Source organism: Rhipicephalus sanguineus, chromosome 8 (assembly GCF_013339695.2).
Source record: "Rhipicephalus sanguineus isolate Rsan-2018 chromosome 8, BIME_Rsan_1.4, whole genome shotgun sequence".
In the NCBI taxonomy this organism is placed as follows: domain Eukaryota; kingdom Metazoa; phylum Arthropoda; class Arachnida; order Ixodida; family Ixodidae; genus Rhipicephalus; species Rhipicephalus sanguineus.
This window is the reverse complement of record NC_051183.1, coordinates 36,830,295-36,844,499: the sequence shown is the minus strand read 5'-3', so window position 1 is coordinate 36,844,499 and position 14,205 is coordinate 36,830,295. Positions and strand designations below refer to the sequence as shown.

The 14,205-nt window shown below is 44.0% G+C and overlaps 1 protein-coding gene across 1 annotated transcript in view; it reads right to left on the bottom strand.

Moving 5' to 3' along the window:
* The window catches only part of LOC119401726 (serine/threonine-protein phosphatase 4 regulatory subunit 4-like), a 92,550-nt gene that overhangs the window by 32,140 nt on the left and 46,205 nt on the right, over positions 1-14,205 (bottom strand). The window contains exons 8-13 of the mRNA XM_049418117.1: positions 13,347-13,457; positions 11,711-11,862; positions 6,559-6,678; positions 5,904-6,083; positions 2,993-3,169; positions 6-105 (exon numbers count right to left, since the gene is read on the bottom strand). Coding sequence (XP_049274074.1) covers positions 6-105; positions 2,993-3,169; positions 5,904-6,083; positions 6,559-6,678; positions 11,711-11,862; positions 13,347-13,457 — 840 coding nt within the window. The remainder of the gene's footprint in view (positions 1-5; positions 106-2,992; positions 3,170-5,903; positions 6,084-6,558; positions 6,679-11,710; positions 11,863-13,346; positions 13,458-14,205) is intronic.

Genomic DNA, 14,205 nt, shown 5'->3' with positions numbered 1-14,205 from the left:
CTCACCACGAGTGATGTCCGCGAGGAGTCGCTCTCGACCACTGGCACTAGACCGCAGAAAAGCCACTAGGCTCTGGACGGCGGCTAGTCGACACGGTAGCGGTCCCTGCGAAGTTCCCACCCCGTCATGCTCACTGTACTCTGCTTCACGTACATCACCGCCAACATTGTGAAACAACTGAACAGAGCGAAATCATGCCACACAACAAGCAAGAAAAAAAAACGCCAGGCCTGCGCTGAAACCGCAGCACACTCACAGCGAAAGCTGGAAGAGCGGCGTTTCTAGAGCCCGTTGTAAGCTCTCTTGGGGCTACAATACAATTACACTAGAAAGGTACCCACTACGCCATAAATCACAATTTTTGTGAAGTTGGCAAGCACCTACTAAGCCATTATTCGTCATTCTGCGGAGACACGAGACATCAGCTACACGTCTGTAAGGCATTATGTGCACTTTGTTGACGTGACGACTGATGACGATGAAGAATTATGGCGCAGCCCTTTGTAATGGGTTGGAAGCTTTAAAGGGCTACTGACACGAATGTTTTCAGTTGCTTTTTTTTTGCGTCAAACGAAAGGTCAAGCCCTCAAGAGCCTAGAAAAGGTAGTGCTACGCGCGAGTGCGTCCTGAAAAATTAATTACAGTATGTTTTTAAAAGCTAGTTTCGGTTCCTACTGTACCCTGGCGTCACAACACGGTATGAGCTTCTCGTCACGTGCTCGCACAATATATAGTGACGTTTCCTCGGCCGCTCCACACGGTGGCTCCGTTGGTGACGCACAAGCGGCCATTTTGGAAGTTTTGATGACGCACAAGCGGCCATCTTGGAAGTTTTGGTAGCTAACGTCATCCCAACTAGCCAGACTGCTGCGTGAAGTCACCAGAATTTGTACTGTAGCCTGACGTCAAGCTAGTGTCGATGTTAGTAGGTGCGCCATGGAAAAATTGACTTTAATATCAAATTAAAATATCTTATCAGCACCTGCTGAGCTTCACACTTGCTCAGAGCCGCCTCTGCATACAGGAGATTTGTATGGGAGAATAAAAATCGCCTTCGAAAAAAGGTGTCAGTACCCCTTTAAACGGCCCACCAGTTATGTAATTTGCATTGGGTGACGCCCGGTCGCTATTTCCATACGTTGACGTGGGAGAGAGACGGGGGGGGGCGAAGAACTTTACTGAGATCCCAAAAAATGGATCATGCGCTTATGGGCTTCCTTGGCAACCAACACAAGTGCACTTGCGAGGAACCCACTACGCTATAAATCATTGTAATTTTTGAGAAGTAGGGCAGCAGGCACTGTGCCATTTTTCGTCATTCTACGGAGAGCCGTGGTACCTGCTAAACGCATGTAAGGCATTATGCGCACATTGTTGATGCTGTGCCTGATGACGACGAAGAATTATGGCAGAGCTCTTTGTAATGGGTTGGAAGCATTCAACAACCTACTCGTTGCGCAATTCGCATTGTGTGACGCCTGGTTACAGAATTCGCGTTGTGCGACGCTTGGTGCTTATTTTACTCTTCTACCACGCTATATTGCATATGCAAATGTGGTTCCTTTCCAACATGATGCCTGTATAGGACCTTTTTGCAAAGCAGTTCCAAGCACCGGCATGGCTCAGAGGTTGAATACTGGGCTCACACGCAGAGGGCCCAGGTTCGAACCTCGTTCCATCCTGGAATTTTTTTATTATTTCGTTTTTTTTTCTTATTTCGAGCGATACTGGTTACGGACACCGGCGGCGGCGGCGGCAGACAACTACGGCACCAAAAACGGCCGGTGAAATGATCTCATAACAGCTTTCGCTGTAAAAAGGAGACAACCACTGCCTTTTTTTCTAGTTGAAACTGCAGAATACATTTCTTTTTCCTTTGCGCATTTCAGTTTCGCCATCACCAATTACTCAAATTTCAATGTAATGCAACGCTGCCCACGCTTTGTACGTCATGAAGTCATAGAAGTTTCACTACGTTTCTACCCTAATGCTGTCCTTTATTTCTCGACTTAGCATAAGGGTGCACTAAACAGAAACACCATGTTTAGCTTATAGTGATAGACTACAGCTTCGATGCATTAAAGGAATTTCCTTTTTACTGGGAACAGAGCTCCTGTGAGCAAGAAAATAGCACTGGTGCTAATACCATCGGGATACAAGAAGTCAGCCGACTTCAGTGCTTTCTTCTATGTTGAACATGTTTACCAGGCCATCAACAGGCTCTCACAGCAGACAACACACTGTCTTCAAAAAACATCATCGGCAATTCACGTCTTGGCCACTGGAATGCACGCTACAAGTGGCTCAGCCACCAGGGAGAATTGCTGAAATCCTACATTTTATTTTCGGATCGCAGTTAAAACCTAAACTGTTTTTTTCGTGTCTATGAGTGTGTGGCTGGTTCTGTGGCATTTGCATTTGTGCCAGGATGCATGTATTGTTTGCTTGTTATGGGATACAAATACCGCGTGCAACATTCCCAGCAAGGTCACCTGGGTTACTGAGCCACACCGTCGTTGCTCTCAATGTCATGTACAGACAGGTCCACTCTTAAAGGGAACACTTGCGTTCAGGGTATGTCCAGGTTTCGCCTTCTTGGAAAAGCACAGTGGTTTAGATTTGCATCTACTGGTGTTTGATAGTTTTGACTCCTTTTAATTGACTAGTGCCGTGCACGAACAATGTTTCCGCATCCACTTGCAGTTAAGAGGTATGAAATATGAGGGGTGCTCATTCGAGCGTTCCCTTTAACTGTGGACCGTACTGTACATATCGGTCCCCAATGTAGCAATGTTTCTGCATGGCTGACTCCTGAACCAAACACTGCACAACCGCACCACACTGAGCCAGCTGTGGTGGTGTTTTGCCAACCACGGCCACTGCACGTGCACCGGTGACACCACGCTGTGACGTGACTGGCACTGTGTGAAGTACCCAGGGAGAGGTCTACTGCAAGAAAGGGAGAACAACAAAGAGTAGAAAAGACACTCACGGATGCCTGAGTTCGCTGCAGTAGGCGCTTCGTGATCCGTTCCTCCAGGGGATCCAGAAGCAGCGGGCCAGCTAGGCAACCCAGGGCGCTCCATACAGCCGCCTCTCGGCGCCACTTGAGGCCCACTCGTGCAATGCAAGTCTCCGCGGTGGAGACGAGCTCTGCAAGCTGTTCTTCCTGCACCATCGATAAAGTAATGACCGACCTCATTCAACAATGATATCAGTATTACAAATGGACGTCTTCATAATGAAGTCACGATCAACACAAGAGTGCCAGCGAAGTGTGCGGCCCTAGCATTTACACGCAAAACGATGCATCGTTACCAAATCATAATTGATGGCACTTCCGTACCATATGTAACACATCATCGATTCTTAGGAGTGATGATTGACCGAAACTTGTCCTGGTCAAAGCACGTGTCGATGCTTAGATCCAAGCTAAGCAGCTTCATACACGTGCTTAGATATATAGCAAGCACGAAATGGGGCCCATCAGAGAGGTCGTTGCTTCAGCTGTATGAGGCACTTTTCGTAAGCTACCTACGATACAGCTTACCTGTTATGACCAACCAACGCCCGTTCTGCCTGCGTACGTTAGAAAGTTTGCAAGCTCAGGCATTGAGGACATGTCTTGGCATACCGCGATGTACGTCAACATTAGGAGTTATTGCGGAAGCACGCATAACTCCCATGGATAGTTATCTTTCATGCGAACCGTTAAGAGTTTATCTCCGACTATTGACGCGGCATGAACGTCATCCTCTGTCAACGATCCACACCCACCGACAGGACAGCACTTTTGCAGAAATCATCTCACGCCATGAGAACATCATTCCCTCAGGCTTCGCTCCCGCAAAAGTTGCAGAGATACCAGCATGGATTTTATCAAGACCTACAGTGCGCCTATCCATTCCAGGAGTGGCTAAAAAGTCGCGCATACCTTTATGTGGCCTCAAACAATTAACATTATCGTATATATCCACAGAATATGCCAATTCTGTGCATGTTTTCACTGACGTGTCTGTTTTACCCACTGCGTCAACAGCGGCATTCGTTATACCAAGTTTGAAGACCAGTGAACGCTTCCGTCTGGACCACCGAACAACATCGACGGTGGCAGAGATTGTAGCCGTCCGCGAGGCAATTCGTTACATATCGACGCAACCTCCTCACCAATGGACTATATTTTGTGACTGTAAACCAGCACTCCAAGTGATAGATTCAGCACTTAAACGAGGGCCTTATTACATACTTGCTCACGAATGGCCGAATTACACGATGTCGCCCTGAAAACTGGCCATCGTATCATGTGTCAGTGGGTTCCAGGGCACTGCGGTCTGCAGGGCAATGAGCAAGCCGATGCGGAGGCAAAGATGGCCCATGATAACACCAGCTATCCCCTTTTCCCGACCGGATACTAACACCGTAGTGTACACACTCCTGAGTGAGACTACAGCAGCATACTGGTCTTTACCAAGCCATCGTCACCGCCGGCTTCACGAACTTGACCCAAATATGTTAGAAATATGTGTTAGAATCCCACCAACCATGAAAAGGTGTATTACAAGCTTATTTCACCGACTACGACTAGGTGTGGCATTCACTCACCGTTACCTACACCTTATCGGCCGTGCCGACAGTCTCAATTGCGAGATGTGTGGCATTCCTGAGACTATCGAACACCTCCTGTGCGTCTGCCCACGATACCTCACGCAAAGAAATTCAATGGCGGCCGTCTTGTTGTCATCGAAGCAACAAGTTTCAGAAAAAGTTCTGTTGGGACCACCACCACGTCATCAGCGCGATATTCTGAAAGCGCTGAACATGTTTTTGCGCGCTACAGAGCTTGACGAGAGACTGTAAATAGTTTTTGAACATTCAAAGACTTACTTTGTCGCCACTTTTTTCTATCATCATCATCCACATCTTCTCTCCACTCTCTATACTACCACTCTCCCCTTTCCTACTGCTGAGTAGCAGGCCAGAACATTGATTCAGGCCGACCTCTCAGCTTTTCTGCCATAATAAACCTTTTCTCTCTCTAACCTGGATATAACAAATGTGAATATAACGAATAACTAGTTATACCGAAGTAAATGAAAAATAGTCTTGTCACAGATACAGCGGTACAAAGACTCACTTATAACAAACTTTCGGATATCAGGAAGTTATTTTCGCATCAGACGCAACTTCATTATAATGAGGTTTAGGTGTGATGCAGTTTAATATTTTTTGCAGAGAGATATAAAAGCCACACTCTTCATGGGGTAAGCAGCATGGAGAGTTGGGCGAGTTGGTATGAGTTCATTCTGGTGGAAACTACGCAATGGGATGGGAAACGAAACGTCTTGCCTTTCTTCATTTGCCGTCCCATTGCGCAGTTTTAACCAGAATGTCTTCATGGGGTTCCGAACAACTACGCATCGGACAGTGGCGGGGGTGCAACAGATGGGCATAAAAAAAAACATGGGCGAATACTTATAAAAAACCTGTGTACACATGCCCATGCCTCAGAAGGTGGCTCAGCCAACAGAATTTCTGAAATCTGATCTATATATTTTTTTGGGTCACCGTTAAAACCTCTAAACTGGTTTTGTCATGTCCGTACATGGGCTGGTTCTGTAATATATTGCAGCATTCTCAGTTGTGCCCTAATCCACGTATTGTTTGTTTGTACACTCAAACTGCATTACAACGAAGTGACATCTGCCACGGAAATAACTTCGTTATACCTGAAAATTTCTTATGAACATTTATGTGTAACACTGTACTTATGACGACACTATCCTTAATTTACTTCATTGTAACCGATAATTCGTTATATTTGTATTCGTTATATTGAGGTTTGAGTTATTTCTATAGGCCATTTGTGTAGTTCTACAGACCATATAGACCATTCGCGCGCTTACCATGCAGCATCCGTCACAGCCCTGACAGGCAGGACGACACATTTCTCGACACGCCAATAGGGCATGCACTAAGCCCGCCAGACTTTCTGCCAGGAGACCCTCTGTGAGCAGGCTGCAAATCTCACACAGCAAGAGCCGTGGCCAGCCTACGACGCCGTGGTCTCTCAGTGTGTTCACCACCTGCATGCATTCGTAACAATATTACACCACTGTAAAATTCTTAGCAAGCGCCCACTCCAATTTCCGTGCTAATTTCAAATTTCCACGCTCTTCCAGGAAAGTGCCCCTCCACTTTGCCAGTAATTTCGAATTGCTGAGGGGTGTGGGAGGTGGGGGCTTGAACACCAGACTAAAACTTTCCTCACCCGGACTCACTCGGACTCAGATATCACGAAAATTTTCCTCAACCAGACTCAGTCGGACTTAATCTCAAGAAAACATTACCCACCCGGACTCACTCAGACTAAGACTCACGGCTCAATGTAAATCTGAGTGAGTCCGAGTGAATCTGAGTGAGTCTATGGTCCCCTCACTTCTAGCGTACTTCAATCGCCACAGTAGGAACTCATACTCCAAAGCATGACTGGGTCAAGATTTATTGACTGATTGATTGATTGAAAATGGCACAGTTAAGAGGCATAGACAGAGAGCGTACCTGACCAACCCCACCGGCCATGGCAGAGCGCACGGACAAGTCCGGGTCTGCGCACAATCCTCGCCAGACAGGCAGTAGCTTGGCCTCGAATGATTCTGCAGTAACGAACTGTACCATATCCTGAAACACAAAGGAAATGCAGAGGCTTCCCCAGTCAACATTCACCACAAGCTGTACTTTCTTATTACATATTTATTTAAAAAACAAAATTTAAATGGCGAAGTTCAACATATTTCCACAACGAGGGCCATGAGTCACGGAGGAGCTCGGAATTAAATTTGACTGCAGTGGGTTGCTTAAAATTCAACTGTGACAAAATTTTTGGAGGGGCAGCACTGTTATCTCCATGAGATTAACCCTCAAATGTTGTAGTCGCATCCAATACAAAAATAACTTCGTTGTATACAAAAATTCGTTATAAACATATATTCTTAACACTTAACCACCGGGCTGCCCTTAATTTTCTTCGTATTAACCAATAATTCGTTATATTCAAGTTTGTTATATGGAGGTCTGATTAACATCTGTGACTTGGCATCAAAGACTGCCACCACAGCCATGCTAACGGAGCTCTGAGGGTGTAATCAAAGCCACGCCTACAGGCATGCAGTTGTCTGAATGCATTGCTAGCGCTTCAAGAAGACAATAATGGTAACATCTGGGGTTATACGCGCCAGAACCACGATATGTTTATGAGGCATGCTGTAGTGGAGGGCTCCGGAAATTTCGGCCACCTGGTGTTATTTAACATGCACGGACATCGCATAGTGCACAGGCCTCTAGCATTTCGCCTCTGTCGAAAAGCGAACACCACGGCCGGGATCGAACCCACGACTTTCGGGTTAGCAGCCGAGCACCGTAACCACTGTACTAATAAGGCAGACTGCTGCACGAAGATAGTGAGCTTGGCAATAATAATAATAATAATAATAATAATAATAATAATAATAATAATAATAATAATAATAATAATATCTGGGGTTTAACGTCCCAACACCACTATATGATTATGAGGGACACCGTAGTGGAGGACTCCGGAAATTTCGACCACCCGGGTTTCTTTAACATGCGCCTAAATCCAAGTACATGGGCCTCAAACATTTTCGCGTCCATTAAAAATGCAGCCGCCGCGGCTAGGATTCGACCCGCGACCTTCGGGTCAGCAGTCAAGCACCATAACTAGGGGTGTGCGAATATTCGAAATTTCGAATATTTTTCGAATAGTGTTTGCTATTCGATTCGATTCGCACTGGAATTTTACTATTCGAACTATTCGAACTTCCCAAAAACAAATACAGTCAACGCCCGATTGAATGTGACCCCTTCAGATTTTTAATATGCTTCGCCTCATTACACTCTCGTATTGCGGCAAAGCTGCCTTTCAAGGTCCGTTACGGTCGAACTTAGCCAAGAACGTCCGATTGGAAGCGAGTCCTAGATTTTCAATATGCTTCACCTCATCACACCCCGTTATTGCGGCAAAGCTGCCTTTCAAGCTCCGTTACGGTCGAATTTTGCCAAGACACAGTCAACGTCCGATTAAAAGTGGTCCCTAGATTTTTCATATGCTTCACCTCATCACACCCCCGTATTGCGGCAAAGCTGCCTTTCCAGCTCCGTTGCGGTCGAACTTTGCCAAGACACAGTGAACATCCGATTGGAAGTGGTCCCTAGATTTTTCAATATGCTTCACCTCATCACACCCTGATATTGCGGCAAAGCTGCCTTTTAGGCTCCGCTACGGTCGCAAATGCATGACCTCAAGAGAACGCTGGTTCCAACATGGAGATGAAAGATGTGGCAGAGTTGGGGGCTCAATTAATGCATTTTTGGGCCTGAAATTTGGGCAGGAAGTCCGAAAAATCGGACGCCGAAGCTTTTTAGCATCCAAAATTTCAGATGTTCTTATATATCGACGTCTACGAGGCAGATTTGGAACTCCGGACTTGAAGGGAGCACACCCTTGACCGCCACATCAGTTGGGCTTCCACAGAAGTTGAAAGAGGAGAGGCTGAGGAAATGGCATCTTTGCTTATCACGTGTAAAGTGTTGTCGGCAACACTTTGGTTGCACCAAATCATGTACATAAATAGAATTCGGCCTCTACATTGCCTCATTCTTGATAAGACAACTATGAAACACCACCCCGCCAGTGCTTCAACCTGGCGAAATGAAACGCTTTCATGTTGCTATCTCATAAGAATATGCTTAGGAATCCTCTCAAACTTTTTTTTCTGCAATTTCACTTCGAAGTATTCGAAAAACATTATAGAAATATTCGAGAAATATTCGAAAAATATTCGATTCGATTCGCACTCACACCTCAATATTCGAATTCGCTTCGCACCCGAAATTTTGCTATTCGCACAGCTCTAACCATAACTACTAGACCACCGTGGCGGGGCTGAGCTTGGCAAAGTTGCAGAAGCAATATGCCGAAAAGTTGAAAAGCAATGTAATTGTTTTTCGCACTCGCAAGCATTTGAGTCACTTGAGTGTAACTACAGCATAAGCGTGTCTTTAAAAAAGTATTAACAAGCAAGAGTGAGGCAATAGTTTGCTGTCAGTAGTTCCTTGACGAGCTTCAAAAATAAAATAATATTTTTTTAAAGTTTGGAATTACCTTCTCGTCTGGTCCTTACCAGCAGGGCTGAGCATTTGGAAAGCAGATAGAGAAGAGAAAAGACAGGAAACGCACCAAGTAAATTAGTAAAAATTATAATTGCAAGGCTTTGCTCTAGGTCCTTGCAAGGAACGCATCCCGAAAATAGACAGCGAGAGGCTGCATAATCAACAGTGGCTAAGAAAGTTCTGTCATGACAAGAAGCATTGATGTGTCGACGTTTGTTAAAAAGGTAGACCACCCGTTATTCTGCACTACAAATTTGATGATGCTCCTCCTCAAGCACATAAGCTCTAGTCCATACCACCTCCTACCTTTTTCTAAAGTGCGATAAAATTCTAAAATACAAGTGGACTACCATAAAAGTCTTGCAGAAACAAATGTTTGCGATACAAACATTAAAAACATATATTTTTTATTGCTTCCATTACTATGCACTTGTCAGAAACGACATAGAATGGCAGGGATCCTCAGGATGACCTTAAAGGCTAGGCAATTCCTGTAGTATGCCGAAAATCTTGTAGGTAATGGTCTGAGATCTACATCATAGCTGCTGATCATCAGACACACGTTGTCCATTTAAGTCAGAGATATCAAACGCGAACATTTCACTAGCGGCCCGCGCCTTCACAAGGAATAAAGTTTTGTGTCTTTGCTAAATGGTATTTGCATTACTTTCTTGCATACTGCGATTAATAACGCTTTGTTCGGGTAAGCTACAAAGACAGAACTGGTCTCAAGCGTTTTTTCCTCAGGCAGCCCGTGCGGTCACTATGTGTTGAAACATCACTGCAGAACAGAAACTCTATTTCAGAATTTTAGTCACTCTGCAAATCGGTATCGATATCTTTTTGTACGTCAAATCCCCTGCGGATCGGATATGACTCATATGAGATATGGAGAAGGCATTCTTTCAAATGGCTACGTTACGTGACATTTTGTTCAATCCCCCCCCTCCCCCTCCCGCTCCGACTTTCTTCACTGTCTCAGCCCTTGTAGGACTAAATTTCGGGACTGCGGCCCGCTAGCTGATTTAGGTGCTACATTCTAAAAAAACATTACTAGCCCTAGAGAGCTTCAACATGATTGTTTCAATAGCATGTGCTTCTCAACAACAAATTTAGCAAGAGTGAAAGGAGCAACAGATGATTCCAGATGCCAAGCCTATAATGACAGTTAAAGGAGTGCTGACACAAAATTTATGTATTTTTGGATATAGTCGCTCTAAATAGTAACACTGGTGATGAGAACCCTTAAAAGAGCATTGTTGTGCCTGGTGATGCGTGGAATATATTTTTAATACCACTACCTTTAACAAACACTTCTGGTTTCGATATCAAAGGGGCAGTTCCATGGTGACGTGTTAACACATCCTGAGACAGCAACTCGCAATGTACTAGCAGCAGCTCTGCCATCTGCTGTCAGTCTCATGTGGTGCACATAAACAACGACGAGTGAATTGTCATCCAGCCACTCTGACAGCGATTTCTGCAATTTAGGCTGCATGCAGAAAGCAGAGTTCACAACCCCCGTGGAACTGTGCTGACTCGTCGCAAAAATGTCCACTGTCGTGGGAGTGGCTTGCAGATGTTGGGTGACAAAAACTTTAAGATCAAAGTAAAATACTTTCTATATGTCTGGCTCCGGTGTGCGGAGAGCGTTAACAGTGCATACCAAAGAAACGAGAAATGTCTAGGCATGTGCGAATATTCGAACGAATATTAAAGTATTCGAATTTACTTCGAAACAAATTTAAGTTATTCTAAATTTCGAAGTATTCGAAATTAACAAATAGACACTTACAAACCGCATGTAACCCCCTGTAAAGGTGTTTTCACTGCAGCGAATGGGTGCTATACCGTGAATACACCTATTCAGACGAAATCCGCACTGCCACGAAGCCCCACTTCAAGTTTAAATGAACATGTTACCCTCACTTCGATTTACCATTTTTTTAAGTTTAAAAGCTTGTTATACCAGCTAATATGCTCTAGGTACAGTAAACTTTAAAACATAACATATTTTAGAGGTTATCACTTGCTTTCTACCGAAAGTCAAATCCTGGTACTATTCAAAGTTGCTTCCACTTCCTTTGAACCAAAAAGAATGACATTTGCACATGCCTTGTTTCAATTTAAAAAAATATTGTGCAGTTTAGTTGGTTCATGACAAATATTCTCATTTTTCTTTATAATAGGTGATATAGTATACTATTCGAACTATTCGATTCGAAAGTATTTGACCAAATCACTATTCGCTTTGAACTTAAAATTTACTATTCGCACATTCCTAGTCTCTACTACGAAAATATTTCCTGGTTACAACACTGTGATTTGCCTTGTGCCAATTCAAAATGTATACTCAAGATTATTGAAAATTTTCAGTTGAAGAGAAATAACAACAGATGGTCTCAATTCAATTGCAAGGTGGGCATTCTCTTTAACATTGGTCCTCCACATACCAGCACAGTTCTGCTTACTCAATGCGTGTAGAAATAAGGGGAAACACAATATTCGGTATCAACCTTACAGGAAAGAAATGGGCGCAAGTCCGACGACACCGGGCACCAGTGGCTTGTGGAGTGGGCATTTTGTCCAGGCTGCTTTTGGTGAAGACGCCCAGCCCGGCGGTTGACAGCTCTTGGTACAGCTCCACAAGCCAGCCGCTTTTTTCCAGAATTCCTGCAAAGGTTGCTCGCGTGAGCAATTGGCCAAAGCGACCAATCGTGACATTCACATTGGTGAGTGTCAGGGATTGGTGATTGGTCACAAATGGTGACTGACAATTTCTAATTTCTTTCGCTCATTATCAAATTAATATGCTTGAAGCAGTTCGGAACAAAGCTGCCAGACACTACGACAATCATTCCAGTGTGACTCAGCTTAAACTCAGTTGCTCCCTTCAGCCATTATCTATTCGCCATCAAATGTCATTGCTATGCCTATTTCACGTGTACGTCTACAGTAACAAAATATATCGTCATTACACCTTGACCACCCCCTTTTACACATCATGTAGGTTGAATGATCATCTCAGCTTCACACGCACCTTTGGTAACACAAACGTGTGTGACACAGCAGCCCTACCACATGCCATACACATTTAGAATGACCATCCTGATGATATTGTCTCCGATAGTAACCCTAACTCGTTTCGACAGAAACTTGAGGTGCATTTTCTTACAATAGTGTCGTAAGATTGTTTTGTTGTTTAAATTTCAAACGTTGTATAATTTTATGAGGTGTTGAACTTTCTTTTTTCTAACGTGCTGTAATCTAATTTGTAACGTGCTGTAATTACTGTACTGTAAATTTTGTTGCACTGTATTTTTCTAGGTTGTTGTTATTCACTTGCATTGTAACCCTGTTCCTTATGAGTTTACTTGTAATTTCATTGTAACTCCATTACTCAATGCCTTCGTGCCTGTAAGGTATTTTTCAATGAATAAATAAATAAATAAATAAATTTGTGACAATCGCGTGACCTCTGTCAGTTGCCAGTGTGAGTGCTGCCTATATTCCTGCTTCAATACAAACCATTCAGTCTCCATCTACTAGGAAAAACCAGGCTCGTTCAAGACTTTTCATTCTCCACTACTAAGAACAACCTGTCTCCATATACTAGAAACAAATTATCGCGTCCAATACTTTTCAGTCTCCATCTAGTAGAAACAACCTACCTCGTTTGAAACTTTTCATACTCCACTACTAAGAACAACCTGTCTCCATTTACTAGAAACCTGTCTCACTGGAGACAACCTGTCTCACTGGAGCTGTTGCGTCACACTTGTCACGTTGACTCTTTGCTCTTTCTTGTATCATTGCACACATCACCTTTCATTATCTTTGTATATATATTTGACGAGCGAAAGCGATTGAATAAAAGTTGTTAGTGTGCAAGGTCCTTGTCTATTTCATGTTCTTGTGTCATTCATCTCATTTCATCTATGCAGCGCATTGTTTCACTTTGCAATATGCCATACCAACTAGCCCCAGTGGAAGCACTACTAAACGTTAGAAACAAACTGTTGCGTCCAATACTTTTCAGTCTCCATCTAGTACAAAGAATCTGTCTCGTTTGGAACTTTTCTGTCTCCATCCACTAGGACCAACCTGTCTTGTTTGAGACGTGAGCCCATGCTCGCACTCTCAACACAGTTCCTCACCTGCTGGCAGGTGGCAGAGCGGTCCGAATTGTGTAGCCAGGAAAGCCAGCTCGCTGGCAGAACGGCGCCTCCACCGGAGCACCAGGGACACCAGATTGTCCCGGCATGGCACTACGAGTAGAGGAGTACCGACGCTGGCTGAATAAACAACTCTCAAAAAGGAGTTAAAACAATGCTAAAGAGAAAAATGATTCCCTTTAAATACATTTTCAGAACACCAAAAACACCCCTCTTACTCAACAAAGATGCTTGGTAAGCAAAAAAAAAGGTGAAAAAAAATTCAGCCAGTTCTGTGCCGTCAAAACCGTTCGACGCTAAGCTGTAAGTGTATGGGTGATGCGATTGGTTAGCGAGATCATGTGCATTATCAACATTATCATCACCTTTTTTATTTATTTCTTTAATCACTCTCCCCCCTCCGGTCACATCACCTGCGTGACGCCTACTACCATAGGTCGGCAAAAAATGTGGAGCTCACGCAGATTCACTCATGAAATATATTTTGTCCTTTAGGCTAACTCGGACTTAGACTCACCAAAATTTTCCTCAACCGGACTCAAACTCAGACTCACTCATATTTTTCTCGACCGGACTCACTCGGACTCAAACTCGTCCAAATATTACTCACTCGGACTCATTCAGACTCACTGCTCAATCCAAGTCTGAGTGAGTCGACTCATGGGACCGTTAGCATATAATTTGTTTTTTTACCATGGTGTTAATGCTCTTTAACATCAATATATCGCATAATTGGTGCTTATTTGGCACCTTTTCATCTCGTACGTTCAAATACAAGTTATCAGTTGTTGCAATCCAGTAAGGACATTTTTGTTGAAAGAGGTGACCAATACGATATATT